The 22981-nt window shown below is 36.2% G+C and overlaps 1 protein-coding gene across 2 annotated transcripts; it reads right to left on the bottom strand.

Annotated features, from left to right (window-relative positions):
- Positions 1-7093: 7093 nt before the first annotated feature.
- Positions 7094-20065, bottom strand: LOC109112538 (synapsin-2-like). Of its 2 annotated transcripts, none has more exons than XM_042750719.1 (11): positions 19540-20065; positions 16893-16950; positions 16698-16789; positions 10866-11022; positions 10692-10781; positions 10536-10598; positions 10306-10448; positions 10136-10210; positions 9939-10041; positions 9654-9791; positions 7094-8326 (listed from the first exon to the last, which is right to left on the bottom strand). In XM_042750719.1, the coding sequence occupies exons 1-11, from the start codon at positions 19854-19856 to the stop codon at positions 8156-8158; spliced, it is 1407 nt and encodes a 468-aa protein (XP_042606653.1). In that variant the 5' UTR covers positions 19857-20065; the 3' UTR covers positions 7094-8155. The 2 variants fall into 2 exon arrangements, with proteins under 2 accessions (XP_042606653.1, XP_042606654.1); XM_042750720.1 differs by having other exon boundaries at positions 7094-8290; positions 19540-20055.
- Between the last annotated feature and the right edge of the window lie 2916 nt (positions 20066-22981).

Below are 22981 nucleotides of genomic sequence, written 5' to 3'. Positions count from 1 at the left end.
TATTTGTTTTTCATTATTATGACACAATTTGCAAAATTCAAAAAAGTTCTCTAAATTTCACAATTCTCTTTTGCACAGCACAACCTACTAATATAAAGTTCATAAATGATTAAAGGCATTCAGTAATAAAAAGGAACAAATGTATAATTAGTAGTGCTGTCAAGTGATTAATCGGATCCAAAATAAAAGTTTTTGTTTACATGATTACATGTGCACTGTATATATTTATTATGTATAAATACACACACACACACACACACACACACACACACACAGCATATATTTTGAAAATATGTGCATGTAATTACATGTATATATTTATATTCATATAATTTATATTATATTATAAATATATTTATTTATATAAACAACATTTTAGTTAAATATACAGTATACATGCATGTGTGTGTATTTATATATACATAATAAATAGACATAGTACACACACATATATCATGTAAACGAAAACTTTTATTTTGGATGCGATTAATCGCAATTAATCGTTTGACAGCACTAATAATTATAAGTAGTAATAAATAGGTAAGTATTTCAGGTATGTTTAAAAAATAAAATAAAATCTTAAAATCTGACCAATCATTTATGCTATAGGAGGCAACATGCATTATAAAGAATCAGTGGTACATAAACCTTTAAAAAAGATACAGCACAGTAACAGTCATTATTTTGTATTACAGCGCCTTGCAAAAGTATTCATATCCCTTCATATTTCAATGTATTCTTATGTTGCAGCTTTGTACACTTGGAATTGAGGTTTGATTGCAATCAGTCTGATTGCATTGTTTGCCACTACCATATCTACAATGGCAGACTCCTGTTCAATACTAAATATCTTTCCTCTGCCACCAGTGTGTGGCAATGTGTGGATTCTATAAAGTAAAAGCAAAAAGCATGTCCAAATTGACATTACTGTATGCAGTCACATAAATGGGATTGATAAAACATCTGCATTACTGTAGAACACAGTTTGTTCTGCTAACAGGGCAATACAGTAAAGCTGAAATACACAGTGGTATACATTACAGTTAACACTGTGAATTACCTGTTCTCATTCCGAAAAGCCTGACAATAGATGCCACAGTGCTCCGACTCAGAATGGGCTGGACCCTTTGTCCAGCCTTTCTAAAGGACAAGCCATGATTGATGACATGGTCAATAATTGTTGCCCGAATTTCATTTGAAACTTGAGCTGGATTTTGTCCTCTTGCTGCTGCAGCTCCTCCACCACGCATACAAACTCCTCTTCCTCGGGCCCCTCTGCCATGGCCTCTTACTCTCCTTCCGTGCCTATGGCCTCTTTGATCCATGCTTGCAAATAGCAACACAGAGAGGTGGATTCTTTTATAGATGGATGAGGACTGATTGCTGATTGAAGAGTTGTTAATCTTGATGCCAAATGAGTTTCACACAGGTGCATAGAGATTTATAATTATGCAAGTAGTTTCTATCAGCTGTGAATAGATTTTTTTTCTTTTGTTCAACACAGTGAATCCAATAGAGTTTGGGGCCTTTCAATGAGATCTGTGGTATACTGTTTTGAAAAAGGTGTGAAAATTTGTGAAACAAATGAAAAAATGTTAAAACATTTGCAAGAGAAGACTTCTGCTGTGCTAATAATGTGATGATGAAGATCAAGCGGATCCCAGTTTCATTTAGTGTGTCTTAGCAAATGAGAAAAACTGTAACACAGCAAAGGAAGACATAAAATGGTAGGGAAGGATATTTAACTTAATTTTATTAAAATAATTGATTAACAGTATGTACTCTGTCAATAACACCTTCAAAGTACTTGACATCACAAACTAGAGCTCAAATTGTGTAAGACTATGTGGCATCTTAATAATGAACAGCGTTCAATGACAGCTCAATACTGACTAAATCATGAAGCTCTATTTGTGTATATTTAAACACTATCGCCCTTTGAGCATAGACGGCAACATCTTTCCAGACACTTAAAACTGAGGGCTTGTTTACTTATAATCTCGTTGTCAAAGTGCATCTGTCACTGGCTTGCAAACACAGAAAACAGCCTTCATTTCTGAGATCAACATCAGCTATGAATGGAGCTCTCCAGCTGAAATTTCAAGAGATCCCTACTTATTCTGGTTTGCAACTCTGGTTTCACGAATGAGAAGATATAAGTCTGTGTGTGTGTGTGTGTGTGTGTGTGTGTGTGTGTGTGTGTGTGTGTGTGTGTGTGTGTGTGTGTGTGCATGTAAAATACTTATCTATACTAATAAGCATCGTTCACACTGTGAGTCCAAATCCTATTTTTATGCATATCTATTTGGAATCCAGTCATATTTAGCAAGTGTGAAAAAAAAATTACAAATACATTTAAACAAATTACATGCTGGAAAACATAAGCAGCAATGCACCTGACAATCCACTTGATCTAAAAGAAAGCATGATTCATCATACTAGGCAACCTTCTTCCACTGCTCTGTGGTCCAGTTCTGACGATCATGTGGCCATTGGTGGACAGGGTTCATCATGGGACCCTGACTGGTCTGTAGTTAGGCAGCCCCATACATAGAAAGCTGTGATGCACTGTGTTCTGGCATGTTTCTATCATGGCTAGCATTAAGTGTATGTTGCAAGTTTTTTAGCAATTTTATCTACAGTATCTCTTTGTTCAGATCAGACAGGCTAACCTTTACTCCCCATATGCATCAATGAGCCTTGGGCACCCATTGAATGTGCTACTTGAGTTTGATTTTATTTGCTTTTAAATTTGTAATATGTGATCCAGTTAGTGTAGGTTTTTATTTTTACATGAATCTGCCCCAGAAAAAGCAGGCTTAATCTGCCACAATCGTTCTCTACTCCATGGATATGGCCTTTTCAGGATTAGAATGGGTGCATAGAGCTTTTGTGTGTGTGTGTGTGTGAGTGCGTGCGTTTGTGTGTGTGTGTGTGTGTGTGTGGACTTGTTTGGGTGGTTAACAGGGACACAAATTTGTGTAATGAGGTGGGTATGACAGCGGTTTTACAATGTGAAGGTAGTTTATGAGGACACTGCCTATGTCCCCGTAATTCAAAAGGCTTAAAATAACATACTAAATTGTTTTTTATTTTTATTTTTTTTGTTTTGTTTTTTTTAATCTGAAAATGCACAAAGTTTTCTGTAAGGGCTATGTTTATGTGTTTGGGGCGATACCAAATATAGTTTGCACTGTATAAAAACCATTACGCCTATGTTGAGTCCCCATGAACCACTATATGAGGACACTTCCTGTGTCCCTGTAAACCAACTAGCTTAAAAAACATACTTAACAGTGATTTCTGACAATCAATATTTGGTAGTAGTGTTGTGTGTGGGGAAGGTTTAGGGGTGTGTGGAGGACACAAATACATCGTTGTGTTGAAGGAAGAGGCATCACAGTGTAAAAAAGTGACTGCCTTATTGTCACCAGATTTCTAATTAATTTAAATCTTAGTGTCATCGTATGCATAGAAAATGGTGCTTAAGAAAAGGTGATCTTTAAAACTGACCAAAAGAAAAAATGTGCATACTAAAAAGTAAGGTGGCCCAGAATTGAACCCTGAGGGACACCAAAATGACTTGTACACATCTCAGATCTATATCCACCCAGAGAGTGATCTTTAAAACTGAACATTAGTTTGGTGGTCTGAGGGGGCAACTTGTTGAAAAGGATCTGACAGGGACTTGTACAAAATGTCATAGGTTTTTGGCCTGAAAAAATACTACTATGTTTTAATGATTAAAAGAGTCAAATGCTTGCTATGTACAAACCACCCCTATTCCTATATGGGACACTGTACAAATTGTGAGAGAATGGAATAATTTACACTCATGAACTTATATTTTATTCACGAATATGATAACATATCAATGTTGATTTTGAAATGTCATGAGCCAAATATTGGATTTCATCAAAAAAGGTGGCCCAGAATTGAACCCTGAGCAGATCTATATCCACCCAGAGAGACAGACTGCGTATGATCTGATATATAGGAGCTGAAAGCAGTTGCAGGGACGCCAATTCAACGGGTGAATAACAGAGAGTGATCAACAGTGTCAAAATTGGCTCTGAGAAAAAAAAAATTAATGACAGAAAAAGAACCAAATCAGAAGTCACTAACAAATCGTTAGTGTCTCTAAAGCCATTTCAGTGGTGGACACATATCTGCTTTTTCCTGTTGATGGAACGGATATGTACATATAATGCTATAGATACAAATAATTAATACAAAGAATTTCCAAAAAAGAACATAGTTCAGTTGAAGACAGTATTTTTGTTTTTTCCACCTTTGGACCTGCCTGCCTTGACTATCAGAAGTCCAGTGGATTCAATTCTGGTCTTAATTCTGCTCAAGAAAAGGTTAACTGGCAATAGTGGATCCTGCCCAAATGTTAACAAATCTTGTGATTCACTAGATGGGTGGGGACTGGTGCTGTAGGAAGTCTCTTAAGGAAGATATATAGCCCAAATTTCGCAAGAGAGTAGAGTGTGCAGCAGATGGCCAGTTACACCTTTTGTATTGGCCATTTCCACTCTGACTGGGGTGCAATTCCATACAACTCACAGAACTGTTGAATAGGGGTAATTTCAAGGTTCCTTTCCTGGTCAGAGTGAATGTGAATTGGAAGACGAAACTTGAAAAAAAAAAAACACTCATCCAGCACCTTTGCCCCGGTAGATGCTCTCTGTTCCTGGGTAGACACAGCCTTAAATGTGTATTTCGAAAACACATTGTTGGCACCATCGGTTCCATCTGTTTTTTTCCACAGACATGATGGTCCACTCCCTGATGGAAACTGCTCACCACCCTTGGACCTTGGCCTTGACGGTACAACACACCAGTCTTCATCCTTAGCCATTTCCCTTTCCTTTACAGTTTCAAAAAAATATTTTTTTGTAATGCATGCAAATTTACAAAGTATGATTAAAGAGAGCAATAATGGATGCTTGCATACCTTCATTTGGTGGTCTGAGGGGGCAACTTGTTGAAAAGGATCTGACAGGGAGCTTGTACAATATATTGTCATAGGTTTTGGCCTGAAAAATACTCCCGCTATGTTTTAATGATTAAAGAGTCAAATGCTTGCTATACGTATGTACAAACCCCGATTCCAAAAAAGTTGGGACACTGTACAAATTGTGAGTAAAAAAGGAATGGAATAATTTACAAATCTCATAAACTTATATTTTATTCACAATAGAATATAGATAACATATCAAATGTTGAAAGAGAAACATTTTGAAATGTCATGCCAAATATTGGCTCATTTTGGATTTCATGAGAGCTACACATTCCAAAAAAGTTACAGGTAGCAATAAGAGCCCGGAAAAGTTAAATGTACATATAAGGAACAGCTGGAGGACCAATTTGCAACTTAGGTCAATTGGCAAAATGATTGGGTATAAAAAGAGCCTCTCAGAGTGGCAGTGTCTCTCAGAACTTAAGATGGGCAGAGGATCACCAATTCCCCCAATGCTGCGGCGAAAAATAGTGGAGCAATATCAGAAAGGAGTTTCTCAGAGAAAAATTGCAAAGAGTTTGAAGTTATCATCATCTACAGTGCATAATATCATCCAAAGATTCAGAGAATCTGGAACAATCTCTGTGTGCGTAAGGGACAAGGTCAGAAAACCATACAGGATTCACGTGATCTTTGGGCCCTTAGATGGCACTGCATCACATACAGGAATACTACTGTAATGGAAATCACAACATGGGCTCAGGAATACTTCCAGAAAACATTGTCGGTGAACACAATCCACCGTGTTCCAAACTCTATAGGTCAAAAAAGAAGCCATATCTAAATGATCCAGAAATGCAGGTGTTTTCTCTGGGCCAAGGCTCATTTAAAATGGACTGTGGCAAAGTGGAAAACTGTTCTGTGGTCAGACAAATCAAAATTTGAAGTTCTTTATGGAAAACTGGGACGCCATGTCATCCGGACTAAAGAGGACAAGGACAACCCAAGTTGTTATCAGCGCTTAGTTCAGAAGCCTGCATCTCTGATGGTATGGAGTTGCATGAGTGCGTGTGGCATGGGCAGCTTACACATCTGGAAAGGCACCATCAATACTGAAAGGTATATCCATGTTCTAGAACAACATATGCTCCCATCCAGATGTCGTCTCTTTCAGGGAAGACCTTGCATTTTCCAACATGACAATGCCAGACCACATAATGCATCAATTACAACATCATGGCTGCGTAGAAGGATCCGGGTACTGAAATGGCCAGCCTGCAGTCCAGATCTTTCACCAATAGAAAACATTTGGCGCATCATAAAGAGGAAGATGCGACAAAGAAGACCTAAGACAGTTGAGCAACTAGAAACCTGCATTAGACAAGAATGGGACAACATTCCTATTCCTAAACTTGAGCAACTTGTCTCCTCAGTCCCCAGACGTTTGCAGACTGTTATAAAAAGAAAAGGGGATGCCACACAGTGGTAAACATGGCCTTGTTCCAACTTTTTTGAGATGTGAAAATTAAAATCAACTTATTTTATTTTTCCCTTAAGGATGCCACACAGTGGCATTTGATATGTCCCTTAATACATTTTCTGAATAAAATATTGAAATTTGAAACTTCCACATCATTGCATTCTGTTTTTATCCACAATTTGTACAGTGTCCCAACTTTTTTGGAATCGGGTTTGTAGACAGTTGTGAAACATCTTGATGATGAAGTGTGATATTCTGATACCTGGGAAATCCATCTTCCAATTTTAGACACTAAAATTAAATGGTTTTATAGTGCAGGGGTTTTCAACCCAGTTCCTGGAGTCCCCCAACAGTGCACATTTCACATATCTTCACATATCAAACACACGTGATCGAGGTCATCAGCTCATTAGTAGAGACTTCAAGAATGGAAGTTCCTAAAGACAAATGTGATTCATTTAGTTATTTTGTGATGTTTATTTAAAGAGTTTTCTTAAATTGGGGAGTTTATTTAGTTATTTTTTGTTGTTTGTTTTGAGTGTTTTATTATATTTGGGGGTTTATTTAACGATGTTTTTTTATTTTGTTTTATTAAGGTTGACAGTCAACATTGTCTGAATGTTAAGCACATTCACTTAACTGGTTCATTGTTTGTTCAGAGTTTTATTTTTATTGCTTGTTGTTTATGTGATCGTATTTCTGCAATAATATTAGTAACAAGAACAAAAAAATATTTATGTAATACAGTTTAAGTAATTAAATAATTAATATAGCTTTCATCCATTGTGGTAAATACATTTCACCATATTTTATAACACATTCACATTACTAGAAGTGCATACAGTATGATATCTATTATTTCAACAGTGATGTCTCAAAAGAAAATGCACACCTTACATTTTAACACACAATGACACACACACATCTGATCATGCAATTAAATGTTCATTTATATTTTATAGTCTCTATTCATGTATGAATAACACCATTCACACACACACACACACACACACACACACACACACACACACACACACACACACACACACACACACACACACACATACCGGTTTTCATGTTTTATGGGTTTATTCCATAGACATAATGGTTTTTATATTGTACAAACTGTATTTTCTACGCCTTTACCCTAACCATACCCTTAAACCTACCCCTCCCACAAAACTTTCTGCATTTTTACTGTTTCAAAAAATGTTGTGTATGATTTATAAGCTATTTCCTTCATGGGGACCAAAAAATGTCCCCACAAGGACAAAATTTACTGATATTATTATACTAGTTGGAACATTTGGTCCCCATAATGTAGCGAATACAGGGTACACACACACTCACTCACTCTCACACACACACACACACACACACCGTAACTCTTTGAACACCATTTACTAAAACATAACACAAGACATGAGACAAGAAAAAAATAAGTACAAGGAAAGAGTGGCACTGAACACTAGGCACAATCTGCTGTATCACCACACAACAACCCTGAAGAGACAACCGCTTCACATAGAAACAAAGCAACCATCACAAGCGCAGAACAGTGAAAGTTACACAGTACAGACTGAAATACGGATCAGGCCCAAACTAAGACTTTTCTTACAGATTATTTGTTCCCTTGCACTTCAGGTCACTGTCTGAATTTTTGAACACAACCTGTTGGGAGTTTAAAGCTTTGAGCTTTCATGGTTATGTTAGTTTGCCTGCACTAATTTTGGTCCCACTGCAACACCATTACAGTCAAGAATGTACTGTAAACAGCCTTGTGGAGGAGCTTTCTGTGGTGGGGCATTCTTTACTTCAACCACCGCATCCTTCTCAACAGCATTCTGAAAGAAACAAGCACATCTGCTCATACACTCATGCTCCAAAAAACAAACAAACAAACAAACAACAACAACAACAAAAAAAACAATAAGTTAAACTCACACATGCGTGCATATTTGCACACATTTTTAGGTAAAATTTAAATATTGAATTAAGTAAAATCTACTTAACCAAGCGAGGTAAAATTAGCAAGGAAATAAGTAAATTTAACACGGCCAGTTAGAGTTTGAGGAGTCATTTCTACTTAATTATTTTAAGTTTAATCTGCAATACTCAAGTACATTTCACAGTCACGGTTTATAAATTGCCCTCAAACAATGTAGTACTGAAAAAAAAAAAAAAAAAAACATGCTATGTGGATCACTTACAAACATGAAAGCAAGCAAGTAGATACCCTGTTATCCTTTTTTAAATAATAAGTCTACTCAATATAATTATTACCCAAATGAACAGAGACGTTAATACTTGGGACACCACACACAATGATGGTAATGATCAGCGGATAGTGTTTGAGTATGAATGGGTCATTTTGAGTAGAAAATGAACTCCAGATGTCACAAAACAGCAAGTTACTAAACAGCAAAAACAACCATTAAACAGTATAAATACAACCCGAAAAGAGTGAAAAAGTTAACCTTATTAATTACTCATGCCCCAGTGCTTGATGGGAACAACCGGATCATAACTTTGATATTTACTTAAATAATCCTTGTAAACAAGACAAACAATTCCAAGTAAAACATACTTATAAGTTCAAACTTTAATTTCTATAAGCTTAAATTCTATACAGTCTAATCAAAATTTATTCAGAAACCTTCAATATTTCTCACATTTTCACAGTGTATTCGCTATAGTTTAGAAAATGGTAATAAAACATGACAAGACTCAGAGTTAAACTACAATACCAATTTAGCTCAACCAATTACCAAGCGATGCTTAATTTTGTTCAGTCTGTGGTGTATAAATCTTGCATTAGCAATTAAAGAAAAACACTTAAGCAAAACATGGTCAGGTCAAAGTATCTGAATAATTGTTGGTCCCAAACTTTTATCAGTTTTACAGGTAGTCCAAAAAATTTTTTTTTGGTATAATATGTCACAGTTTACTTTATTTTGCTATCCTCACTTAAATAAATGAACTATTGTGTCCTGCACACACTAATAATATACATATATATATATATAATAATATATATATGTCCTATATACACTATATATATATATATATATATATATATATAAAATATATCTGGTGTCTGAATAATTTTTGGTTTCTGCATTATAGACAGCTTGATCAATGCTACCTTATTTTGTAAGGTAGGTCAGTGTTTTTTTTTTTTTTTACAATGTGTTATACATCATCTACCTTTCTTGGTTGAATAGCAGTAGGCCTTTTGGGATTTTGTGCCATAACATGATTCATTTTGGCAATGACCATGTCTGCTATCAGCTGCTGGTCTTCGGCCTGATGTCCCCCCACCAGTGGCATAGACGAACCCATTACCTTATTAAATTACCGCAGTTATTAGTAATATAACATAGAGAATACAACACATTGGTTGAATTTGTAGAAGAAAAACTACAAAACATCTCAGCTCTACAACATCCCTATATGTCACATATATACAACTAGCAAAAGCATAGCACATACCTCAGTAATGTAATATTTTCCCTCTTTTCCATGAATAGCTTTAACGGCACAAATTTCTAGGCCTCCGAATATTTCACTACAGGTGTCAACCCAAAGCTTATACCTGCAGAATAATGCATCTTGCTTAGTCGTGCTAGAAGCATATTTGCTTACCTGAAAGCAGATGCTTTAAATGGTGCCATTGTTGTGTGGGTTACCTGTCGTTCATAGCCACCTGCTCCACCATGGCAGTGCCAGTGTTGGACTTCCAGTTACCTGAGACTGAAGTCCTCCTATAAAACGAGGAGCATTCTTCATCTGTCAAGAACAGCATTTAGCTAAATCTGAGATGTGTTCAGAAACTCTACAGAAAAGCATTGTTACTCACACGTAAGCTTTGTAATCATTTCCTATTTTCTGAATCCTGATGTCATATTTGGCTTCGATGAAAGGTTCACACGTGCTGTAGGTCTGAGTGATAGCCACCACACTCGCTATGTCCTGAAACTTTGTGTGGTTCTCCACTTTCACTTAACAAGGCGTGTCATTAGATTACAAGCTTATCTACATGAGCACACATCGATTCTTTTACTGTTATCGCTTCAGTTTAAACATTACCTTCCCCACACCAGAGTGAGCGTGACCGATTTTCACGACAACTGGAAATGCCGGCATGGCCACCTGGTTCATTTTCCCACAAACAGAGTATTTGTTTATTTAATTATGCAGATACAGTCATCATTGGAAGAAAATGTTTATGGAACGATCTCTTACCATTTCTTTATAGTTGGGATAGAACGTCTGTTCAATTATTGGGAATTTCTCCTGTCCAAGTTTCTTGCATGTGCTGATCAGACATGCAAACTGCAGATACGTTTGGAAAGATGAGTTTGTAGCAGATATCTATCAAAAGATTTGCCATGTCAGATTGACCATTCTCAAACTTACTGCCCAGGGCTTGTCACAGAGGTTGTAAATGGACTCCAGGGAGTTGATGCTGGGAATGCCGGCATACTGCAGTCCGATGATTAAGTTACGGAAGTCTTCATTCTCTGTCATGCTGTAAGCATGCTGTCGGATCAGGACAAAGTCAGGCTTAAATGACCTGCAGGGGCATAGATCACACACACACATATATAGATGAAAGCTATTCTTCTGAGTCATCTTTGCAATGTGAAGTGTTGGGGACATGTAACGGAATTACCTAATTTAAGTGCAGAATAAATGAAACAGTAATCAGTTACAGTAACTGAGAAAGAATGTGAAATTAAATTACAGTTACTTATGAAAATGTTAACGATAACAAAGGGGGTTACATCTGAATATTTTCACACACATACCAATATGATTGGATTCTTTCATAAATTGCTCTAAAATATGAGACATCAAAGTTTCAGGAGTTTAGGGCACAGAATAGACACATACTTATTCAATAACTGTTTTATTTCCTATTTGGGTTTATGTAGATGCTTTATTTTTTCAGATTAACAGTTTTTTTTTTTTTTTTTCATGGCATTGCTAGATATCAGTGTTTCCTGTCATAGCTATGCAAATATTTGATTTCAAAAACAGTATCATAGCTTCTGAACTATTTCTTGTTATGATTTTATTCTTGATTCTCGGAATGATCTCAAAGTTCTGATTTTGTGGTGGCTGTGCTTTAAAGTTCAGTTACTATAATCTTAATTCAAAAAACAGAATTCAGAAACATAATAAAAAGTAATCAAATGTAATTAGTTACATTACTTTAATAAAGTAATTGAAATAGTTACAGTACTTATTACATTTTAAATAGAGTAATTTTTAATCTGTAACCTATTACATTTCCAAAGTAAACTTCCCAGCACTGGTAATGTGGTTGTATATGTTGCACTACTAACCTCTACTAGTAATTCTTGCTTTCTTCCTTGTGAATCCTGTTTTGCTGTTGGCTGGGTGTGTCTTTTTACTAGAGTGAACCTCACAGGAATTGCGGGCGAGGAACAAGAAAGCCTCCCATCTTCTCGATGATGATGAAGATGAGGAAAATGACTCTATCCCCCTACCTAATTTGCTTGTTAATGTAAAATCCAGAGTTGAGACCTGCTGTCCAATTAAACCTCATGGAGGTCTGCTGCAATTTTCTATTGACTGGCCCTCTCAACAGGTGGGCCAAGAAGCAAAAAGGATCTCTATGATGGTAAAGGTCTGCCAACACCTCACACAGATTAAACAATTCATTCCAGCTGTCCCAGTATGTATTGTGGAGATGAAGGCACTGAAGCAAACCTTATCTCACAGTGTGCCTGTTAAGGATTATGCATGGCTGTTTATCCAAGATATACAGTGGGGAAAATATTTATTTGATCCCCTGCTGATTTTGTAAGTTTGCCCACTTACAAAGAAATGAATGGTCTGAATTTTTTATGGTAGGTTTATTTTAACGTATAGAGACAGAACACCATTTCAGTGAAATCATTTTTTGATCCCCATGCAAAACATGACTTAGTACTTGTTGCATAAACCCTTTTTGGCAAGTACAGAGGTAAGACGTTTTTTTGTAGGTGGTCACCAGGTTTGCACACAAACAGGGATTTTGATCAACTCCTCTTTACAGATCCTCTCATATTTCTTTAGGTTTTTTATGTGTCGTTTGGCAACTCGAAGTTTCAGCTTCCTCCACAGATTTTCTATAGGATTGAGGTCTGGAGACTGGCTAGGCCACTCCATGACTTTAATGTGCTGCTTCTTGAGCCACTCCTTTGTTACCTTGGCGATATGTTTCAGGTCGTTGTCATACTGGAAGACCCATCCATAACCCATCTTCAGTGTTCTGGCTTAGGAAAGGAGGTTCTTGTCCAAGATTTTACAGTATATGGCCCCATCCATTTGCCCCTCAATAGAGTGAAGTCATCCTCTACCCTTAGCAGAAAAACAGCCCCAAAGCATAATGTTTCCACCTCCGTGCTTGACTGTAGGGATGGTCTTCTTGGGGTCATAGTCAGCATTTCTCTCCCTCCAAACACAGTGAGTCAAGTTAATGCCAAAGAGCTCAATTTTGGTCTCATCTGACCACAGCACTTTCTCCCAAGCCTTCTCCGAATCATTTAGATGTTCTTTGGTAAACTTTAAACAGGCCTGTACCTGTGCCTTCTTAAGCAGGGGGACTTTGCGGGCGCTGCAGGATTTCACTCCAATACGGTGTAGTATGTTACTAATGTTTTGCTTTAAGATCATTTACAAGCTCCTACCATGTAGTTCAGGGCTGATTTCTCACCTTTCTCATGATCATCCTTACCCCATGAGGCAAGATCTTGAATGGATCTCCAGACCGAGGCCAATTGATGGTTGTTTTGTATTTCTTCCATTTCCGAATAATCACACCAACAGTTGTCTCCTCACCAAGCTTCTTGCAGATGGTCTTGTAGCCCATTCCAGCCTTGTGCAGATCTACAATCTTGTCTCTGACATCCTTTGACAGCTCTTTGGTCTTGTCCATGGTGGTGGGAGAGGTTGGAATGGAAGATACAGATTGTGTGGACAGGTGTCTTGTACATCTAACGAGCTGACATTAGGAGTAACTTCTTAAAGTGACAGAACTAATCTGTGTTCCACATGGGCACATAACCAATCTGTGGGAGCCAGATTTCTTGCTGGTTGGTAGGGGATCAAATACTTATTTCACTCACTGAAATGCAAATCAATCTATAAACCTTTATATAATGTGTTTTTTTCTGGATTTTTTTGGTCTCTATCCATTAAAATAAATCTACCATAACAATTACAGACCCTTCATTTCTTTGTAAGTGGGTAAACTTAAAAAATCAGCAGGGGATCAAATAAATATTTTCCCCACTGTATGGGGGAACTGGGGCTGGACCTTTTCAGTCTGCTCATGTGAAAATTCATGCAACAGTCAAAGAAAGGCTACTGTGATTACTGTGGTCATTGCCAAACCAGCTCAGGCGAAGGGATAACAGTCCCATGCGCTCTGTAGGGACAGGAGCTGTTCACCTCAAAGGGACAGAGAGTAGCACTGGTTTTCTTCTCCATGAAATCTCCTGTCATTTCATGGAACAGAGATCCAGATGTGGAAAAGTATATAAAAATTCTTATGATTATGAAAAATACAGTAAACAGTAATACTGTGAAATGTATAATGTTAATTCAAAATAGCTGTTTTCTATGTGAATATATTGTACAATATAATTTCTTGCTGTAATGCAGTGCTGCATTTTCAGCATCATTACTCCAGTCTTCAGCGTCACATGATCTTCAGAAATAATTCTAATATGCTGATTGCTGCTCAAGAAACATTTCTGATTATCATCAATGTTGAAAACAGTTGTGCTACTAAACATTTTTGTGGAAACTGTGATACCATTCAGTCTGAGGTAAGATTACAATAAATAAATAATAATAATACTTTTATTATTCAAAAACAGCTCTTTTTTAGAGCAAGCCGTTTTATAGCATTTTCCTTTAAATTTTAATGAGCTCTGCTGACTCCGGCCCTCTCTTCCGGGCCACTCTCTGAGGGACTGTTTACTTTAGCTGCATTCATCATGAAACTTGCTAATTAGCACATTATTAGAAAAGGCGATTTGCAAAGATTCATTAAAAAAACCTTATACTCTCTTCTGTTGGTGAAGCTGGATCATGAATGATTCGCGTGAACATAGACGCATTTACGGCAGTGAAACAATGGCGGACTGATGACAGCTCACTCAGGGCGGGTCTAAGGTAAGACGCAAGTCCAGTCTGTGCTGAAATGCCACTGTCAATCAAACTATCGTGGGAGGAGCCTGTCTGTGTGACGTTACAAAGTCAGGCATCTGAGATCAGCTCGATTTGCTGTGAAATGATTTAACGAGATATAAAAAAAAAAAAAAAACACTGGGTGCATTTTTATCAATATAAGGTGATTGTGTACACACACTGCCAACACACATTTCAGTTCAATCAACTTGTAAAACTGCATGTCGCATCCGATGACCCCTTTAAATTGTAAAATTTTAAAAATCAAAATAAAGCTCTGTAATTTGCATTTTTCAACACTATAAATATGTCCCATCAGGTAATGAAAGGTTCTATACACACCTGTGATCTTCATGCCTAGCTGCACACCTACAAAATACAGGAAAATACTGGAAATATGTAATGTGAGTAGCCAAGTACTCAAAGACTGCAAATATAGGTATTTGGTCAGGCCCCAAAATACTGACACTCAGAACATCATCCCAGAGACTAGTTTACATCAGTAGACCTCAAGGATGCTTATTTCCATACAGAGATGTTTCCTGCAGACAGGACATTTCTGGCTGATTCAGTACTTGGTGTGGGAGTGGGGTATGATGGCACTTACACACTAGTGATGCGCGGGTCCTGTTCTTTTCCAACCCGTGGGTCCCGCTTTTATGAAATTATTTGGCCTGTCCCAGCCCACCCTGCACCACTGTATCTATTTTTAGAATCTGCCCCGCCCCACGACCATAAAATAGACATACTAGGTGCTCTTGTCTCCTGCTGCAACTATTTCTGAGAACCGGTCCCAAACATTAGATTTAGCAGCATGACCTTTTTTTCTTTCAATGATGTAAATTCCGACCTCAATTTCTAATGCACCTCGTCTTCCATCTTCACTTTTTTTTCTCTATTTTTGTTGTTGTGGCTGGTGGCGGGAGCTGCTTGGTGCTTTCGTGATGTGTCACGTTTTGCCAAAGGTTTGGGGACATCACGCTTGTTATGCTGCTACGTATGCCTCCGTATTGTAACCTTATCAAAGAACCTAATAAAATATGAAAAAAGATATTCCAAATATTTAATATAGGCTATAGGGAATTGCACGCAACATAAATGGATTTTTTAATTTCGTTTTTAATGACCCGCCCCGCAAATGTAGTGACAATTTCACATTTTAATTAAATACGTCTGATAATCTATAATAGACCTTAATAAGATTAAATGGCATATTGAATTTAACGGATGAAAACAAGGCTGTGAGGGACAGACTTACAGTCTTTACAGCTGAACAGTCAGCATGTTTTAACAACAGTTCAATCTGTTAAGCACACTGTACTTCTGTCCCTCAAAGCCTTGTTTATGTTTTTGTGTAAAAGTTTGACAAGGGTGTTAACGTTACTATGATTTATTTGATTGTAATTTTTACGTTTACTACTGTGCGGGAACAAGGAACGTGGAGACGACGGAGAATATCACCATGAAGATTCTTTATTAACTCACAAGGAATGAACGCACACATAGCATGTTGAATGTTGTTTAGACAGGACACCGGACTCAGGAAAACACAGGGCTTATATAAGGAAAGGGACGAGGAAATTAACAAGACACACCTGGAATAAATTAAACTAATGAGCATGAGAGAGAAACTAGGTCACATTAATGTCTCATATAGTAATTTTAGACAATGTTTTGAATGTGCCTCTGAAGACTCCAAATTTATGTAAATTCATGGGCCATTTGTGTAATTACACAGAAACACTGTCTCTGTGACAATCCATTCAAATCACCCTGAAAGGGCTTTTATTACAATTGTCCTTTATTACATCTCAGTATAATGATATAGCTTTCATGTGTGACACATCAAATCAGATCTCTCCAAGTGGGCTAATTTAGCTTTCATATTGATTGAAGGTTAACAAAATTTGCTGGCTGTTATTGTACACAATAACAAATAAGATCACAGACAGTGACAGTTTTAGACAATATACAATAGTATAAAGGTAGCATTAATTGCACTTTAATGTAGCTGAACAATTCAATTTTTAAATGTGAGTTTACCTGACAACTTTGTTTTCATTCAGCAGAACCTGCACAGCCACATTACATGATCCATTAGCATGAGCCACGACACTGATGTCTCCAAACTCAGCCTGAAAAACAAAACCAATCAGTCAGTAACTCAACTAATACGAACACTTTCGATTGATTTCAATACGATTGATTTCATTTGTCTTGTGACTTTCATAATCTCACCTGTTCAACTTTAATATCATAATCTCCATTCAGTTTTTTCCCTCTAAAGAGTTTGGCCCTGTAGTAAGGGAAGGGGAAAAAAAGATTTAAAACCGATAATATATATAATATATATATATATATATATATATATATATATATTTATAATCAGAGCTGGGTAACGGATTACACTCAATCTGGATAGCATAATCAGTAATATTGCATAAACAATCATTACATTTTAAAATACTCAATTTATTGAATCTCGCTAATTATTTTTTCCTCTTTTAAATTTTCCTTTTTATAATAATCCTACTGTCATACCATTCAGCTTTGACCATATTCACAAAGAAAGAAAGAAAGAAAGAAAGAAAGAAAGAAAAAGAAAGATTTCAAAAAGAAAGATTTCAATAATATATATATATATATATATATATATATATATATATATATATATATATATATATATATATATATATATTCTATCAATATGTTACTTTTAATGGTTAGTTTAAAATGAGATAGATAAAAAGTAATCTATGAGTTATCTAAAAAGTAATAACCTAATATGACTAAAATAACTACAATTTTAATTGTGTAATCTGTAATCAGTAACTGAAATAAATTTGATCATACAGAAATGCACTCATATTTCACACAAATACTTGAAATTAAGATTACATATGATGTACTTTATCATATGTGAGTTCATTAATTATCTCTGATTCATCAATCATTTACAGTATGTAAAAATACCTCTTTAGAAATGTGCTACATACAGTATAACAAGCTTTGACAACAGTTTGCCACTAGGGCCGTTAAAAGTGCATATTAGTACCTTAAGTGTAGCAATATGGTACCACTATACGCTTAAGGTACTTCTATGAACCTTTTAAGGGTAAATAGTGTATGATGATAGGTTACTACTCCAGTGACAAGCTCCTGTACAATCATTACACTTAACGTATATGAAGGTAGTATTTTTGCCCTAAATGTTGGCATGAGGATGTGAGGATGGCATATTGTGCAGTAGGCTAGTTACCATGGTGATCATTTGCTCATTTTTTACACCTGAAGTAGTTTGTGTGACATTTCAGGAATTCCTTGATTAAATTGCCTTGTTACAACGTGAATCAATGTTTTCACTTTAACTTGAGGTTAGACACACACTGGTTTCCATTTTTTACAGGGACTCTCTATAGGCTTGATGGTCTTTCTACTGTCCATTTTTTTTTGTCCCCTTACCCTAAACCAACCCCTCACACAAACTTTTCCACTTGCAAAAAACATCATGCCGTTTGATTTATAAGCTTATTTCCTCATTGGGAAAAAAAAAAAAAAAAAAAAAGACATTTGATCAACATCATGTAGGGATTATCAGGACACACACCATGTAAATGATTATGATAATTTATTTTTAATGACAAAATAAATTCTGTCATCGTATATGTTACACATGTTCAAATATGTAAACTGGATTTAGGTTGCTGTGCTGAGCTATAATTCAGACCAGTGAAGTTAAACGTCTTGTTAATAATTACACATTTCACTAACAGTGTCATGCAGTGCAGTGCACTAATTTTAGGGACTCCTCTGCTGATCTCGGCTGTTAATATGTTGTAAAAGGTACTGTGTAGTGAAGGTTATGCTAACAATATTGCTAACAGTCAGCCAGTTTGTCTGTCTCTGAACATATTCTCTTTGACATTATCCTGTAATATCTATATCTTTGACGTACTGTATCGCAAAATAATACAGTATAATCCTTTGAGCAAATGACCAAGGAAATTGAGGATAAAACAGTTATGACATAATAGAAATATGTAAGCATTATTGTCCTTAATTTGCAGAGTCCACCTGATTTTTCTAAAGTCTGGAAATGCTTCAGATATTCCTGCTTCTGAGATTCACCCATATTCTTTTACATGTATATTAATAATTCACTATTATTTTCTAAATAATCTCTGTGTTATGTGATACATTGTCATCTTGCATGAGTACGTGAGTAAGTGAAATATCATTACAACTCAAACACACTCTAGGCATGTACGTAGATCAGGTAGACCTAAGATTTATTCAGTAATGATGTTGCTTTTTTTCTAGCCAATAACAGCATGAAACGTGAATGAAAGATGTCAATTATTAAAGTGTGCATTAACTATATCTTCTCGTTTTTTATTTCTACCAAAACAAAATTAAATGATTACGTTTAGTGCTGTCAAACGATTAATAATGAATAATCGCATACAAAATAAAAGTTTTTGTTTGCATAATGTGTGTGTTCTGTGTATATTTTTTTATGTAGATATAAATACACTCACATACAGTATATTTTTTGAAAATATTTACATGTATTTACATGTCTATCATATAATTTATATCATAAATAAATATTTTATATATAGAAACATATTTTTCTGAAATATATACATGCATGTGTATGTATTTATATATACAAAATAAATATACACAGCACGCACACCTATATTAAGCAAACAAATCTTTTATTTTTGATGTGATTCATCACGATTAATCGTTTGACAGCACTACGCTTAGTACTAAATAAATAACTCAACAGATAAGGATTTAAAAAAGCGGAGAAGCCAGACAGCCTGATTAGAAAACAACAAGCTTATTGAGGAGCTATAGTGAAAATCGTTGCTCTTACCAGTCCTGTTGTGGTTCATCAATGACCAGCAGGAGCTTATGTCTTTTGGATGATGCGGTCACAGGCGTTTGCTCCACAAGCCCTGCTGAGGCGGCCGTCTGCTTCACCACACTGGTGATGGAGCTGAAGAATCCCGTCCCTAGAGGCTGGGGTTGGATGGGTTTTCCCTCCTGGCCTGGGGACACTGGAGCTGGTCCTGAGGCTGGTCCGGGAGGGGGAGGTTGAGGAGGATCAGGTTTCTGCAGGTCTGACATGTATCCATTAGGCAGGTTGGAGATAAAGGTGCTGTCCGACAGACGCCGGCGCAGGTAGTTCATGGCTAAAGAGACTAGAGGAGGAGCGCTGCTTTGGAAATAGATGTGGATATGTCAAGTGCCTACATTCAGGGGATTTGCCCCAGCTGGATAAGCTCAGGACTGAATACCCAGCGAAGTGAGATGCTGGGATCCCTCCTTGCGTCGCAGTGTTTCCTCCCCTCTCTGCTTTCACCAGCTCTGATGTCGTATATGCAGCCAATCAGACGCTTGCTGCATCCCTGCATGAGATGCTTGCTCTCTCTACCCTCCCCCATGCCTGATCGTATCCTTCATGACAAGACAGCATACAAAATAAAAAGGTTTCCTGCAGTGCATGCGTGGGAAAATAGTGAGTTGGGCAAATGAGTTTCCCCTTATAGAATTACTATTTTGTTTTTTTCTCACAGACACAACTACAGAGATATTGCTTGAACTATCAGTGGATGTTATGTGAGCTAGCTGTCACACCACATTCTACATGATTTGCTGCATTCTTTACCACAGCTTACCCCTGATTCTTGCAGGCAAGAGATTTCTGTTCTGAACTATTATCTATTTCCTTATGAATATTTAGTGTGACCTTAATTTATTATTAGCACATATGCAATCTTGATAGTCTGAGGGATGATGCACCAACCAGGTCACTTATTTCTCTTGCGATTCCCAAATGGCAAACATACAATACATGTTTTTGGCACGTTTTCCCACAGTAATTACATGTTGAGTGAGTAGGAGGTCCTTTGTAGCTTCTGTTCAAACATATTTGACCACTTGAGCGTTTACATCACGAATGCAGTGTCACTGTCTACAACCTCCAGTGGCTGATAGTGGACAATCAAAATTGAATTGCATTTACACATGTATTTGTGTAATTTATAAAGTTGTTTTATAAATATAGAATTTATGACATGTTGCCTTTTAAAACAATGAGAGCGAAAGATGGAGCATTAATTATTGTTTTCATTAGTAGGCCTATAGGCTATCTTTCCTTCATGTATAACTTCAGCGTCATTAATTAACATTGTGAATATGACAATATAAACAAGGCAGCTATCAAACAACATAATAGCATAAACATCATCTCATCATTGCCTCTCACTGCGGTGAAGCCAGCCACAATTGAAATTAGTGTGCGCGCGTATTACTATGATTACAGGAGTAACACAGAGAGAACGCTCTTTCAGACCGCTTTTCATTTAGACGACGAACAAAATGAGATTTTTCGAGATTTTTTGTGCTTTTGCTTTACTATGCGTGTTATTTACTGGTATCTTTGACGGTTGTGTGTTACTATATTTTTCTACCTTTCAAACCACAGCAGGATTCGTAGAAAAAAGAGATATGGGACATTCGATTTAGAGGGCTATAAAGACTCCATTTCTAATAGGTAGAGAAAATCAGTTTGCATATGGGACATCCCATATACTTATGGTGGCCATATTTGCCGTTCATACGGGACACATGGCCAGGATTTTAATATTGCCTAAAATATCCAAAGCAGTTTGACCAATAACATGTAGGTACTGTACATAATCTACCAATCGTGCGCTGCGCGTGAGAAGGTGAGATCTACAGGGAACGATCAAAGCGATGCAAATGCACACGTGTTTGTTCGTTCGACTTGAAGCGTCTAAATACTGACCATTCATGTCTTCTACTTCACAGAAATTAGGTCTTTATGGCCTACTAAAGTGTAATAATGTCACATATCTCGAAAACGCTGATAGGATTTCAAAAAAAGGCCTCTAACAGCTTGCTCTATTCTTTTTCTGTTTTCTTTATATATATAAAGTAAAACAACAATAACATTATAATATAACATTGTAACATTCTTAAAAACCATTAGAAAATTTACAGTGAGTTAATTTCAGTTAATAATAATAAAAAAAATCCTTCAGGCTCCATGTGCAGAGCGAAATGAGAAAGGTCCAGCATTTAGAAATAATTCGTATTAACTCTGCTATTATTCTTGATTTTTCAAACTGCTAACACAATTTTTGCTTTAAATTATTATTATTATAGCTAAGCCTATATTATTATATACTGCAATTATATTTATCCATTAGAATTATATATTTTTAATTCTTGTTCTGTTCTAATAATTAAATTTAAAGTAGGCTATTTGTTGTAAAGTGAAGGGAACTAAAAATATAGTGTTTATAATGTTGGTACATTATAACATTATTAGGCCTGCAGTTATTATTTCTGAATGTAATAAAATGTGACTTATACATGACTTATAATTTTTTTTTTTCCTTTCAAAAACTTGCAAACAAAACAAAACAAAAGCAAACAAAAATAGGCGATTAATTGGTTAAAATTTGTTTCTGTGGGTTAACAAATTTACATTATAGTATACTTAGCAACAGAGTCTGGGCCTAATCTAGGCTATGTTGTTAACTATTTACAAGGTTTGTGTATGTTTTTATCCATTTTTTTTTCATTGCATGATCTGAAAATTACGTTAAGAAACAAAAAAAGCCTTTGGCGCAGATTGTGAAATTACAAATGGCATGGAATTTTAAAGCATAACAACTGAAGGTCTATGAAACGTCAGTCAATAAAGCATTTTTTTAAACAATGGCACTTAAAGTTTTGAACTAAAATATTATTTCAACAATATAGACTGTGAATAAATAAAATGCATACTTTTCCATGAAAGAACACTTAGAGAGTGTAGGTTGCTTCTGGTGTTTGGATTTGTACTTCAATATAATGAGGTCCAAGTTTAAGAATAGCCTACACTAGGGATTTTTTTTTTTTAAACTCTCTGTTTAACAGCATTATTTTCAATGGAATACGTCTTCCTTCAGGTAGACTGAATGTTTTCCTGCCTTGCTAAATATTGGGCTCATGATCAATAAATTGCATTCGCCTCAAACTGATTTTGTAAAACAAAAACTTGCTGAAGGTGAATCTGGGTCAGTGAGCGCGAGTCGCTCTCACTGAAGTGGGAGCAGCTGGCAGAGGATTCCGCTTGGTCTTAAAGCCTTCCACAAACGCCTATGTTTATAACAATGATTTTTGTAAATTACATTGTAAATAACAATGATTTTCTCGTGTAAAGAATGATTATTTATTATTTGTTGATTTTTTGTTATTATTGTGTGGTGGTGATAATAATATTGTGTGCAAAAAAATTATGA

Source organism: Cyprinus carpio, chromosome B23, assembly GCF_018340385.1.
Source record: "Cyprinus carpio isolate SPL01 chromosome B23, ASM1834038v1, whole genome shotgun sequence".
NCBI lineage: Eukaryota > Metazoa > Chordata > Actinopteri > Cypriniformes > Cyprinidae > Cyprinus > Cyprinus carpio.
This window is presented reverse-complemented; position numbering and strand designations above follow the sequence as displayed.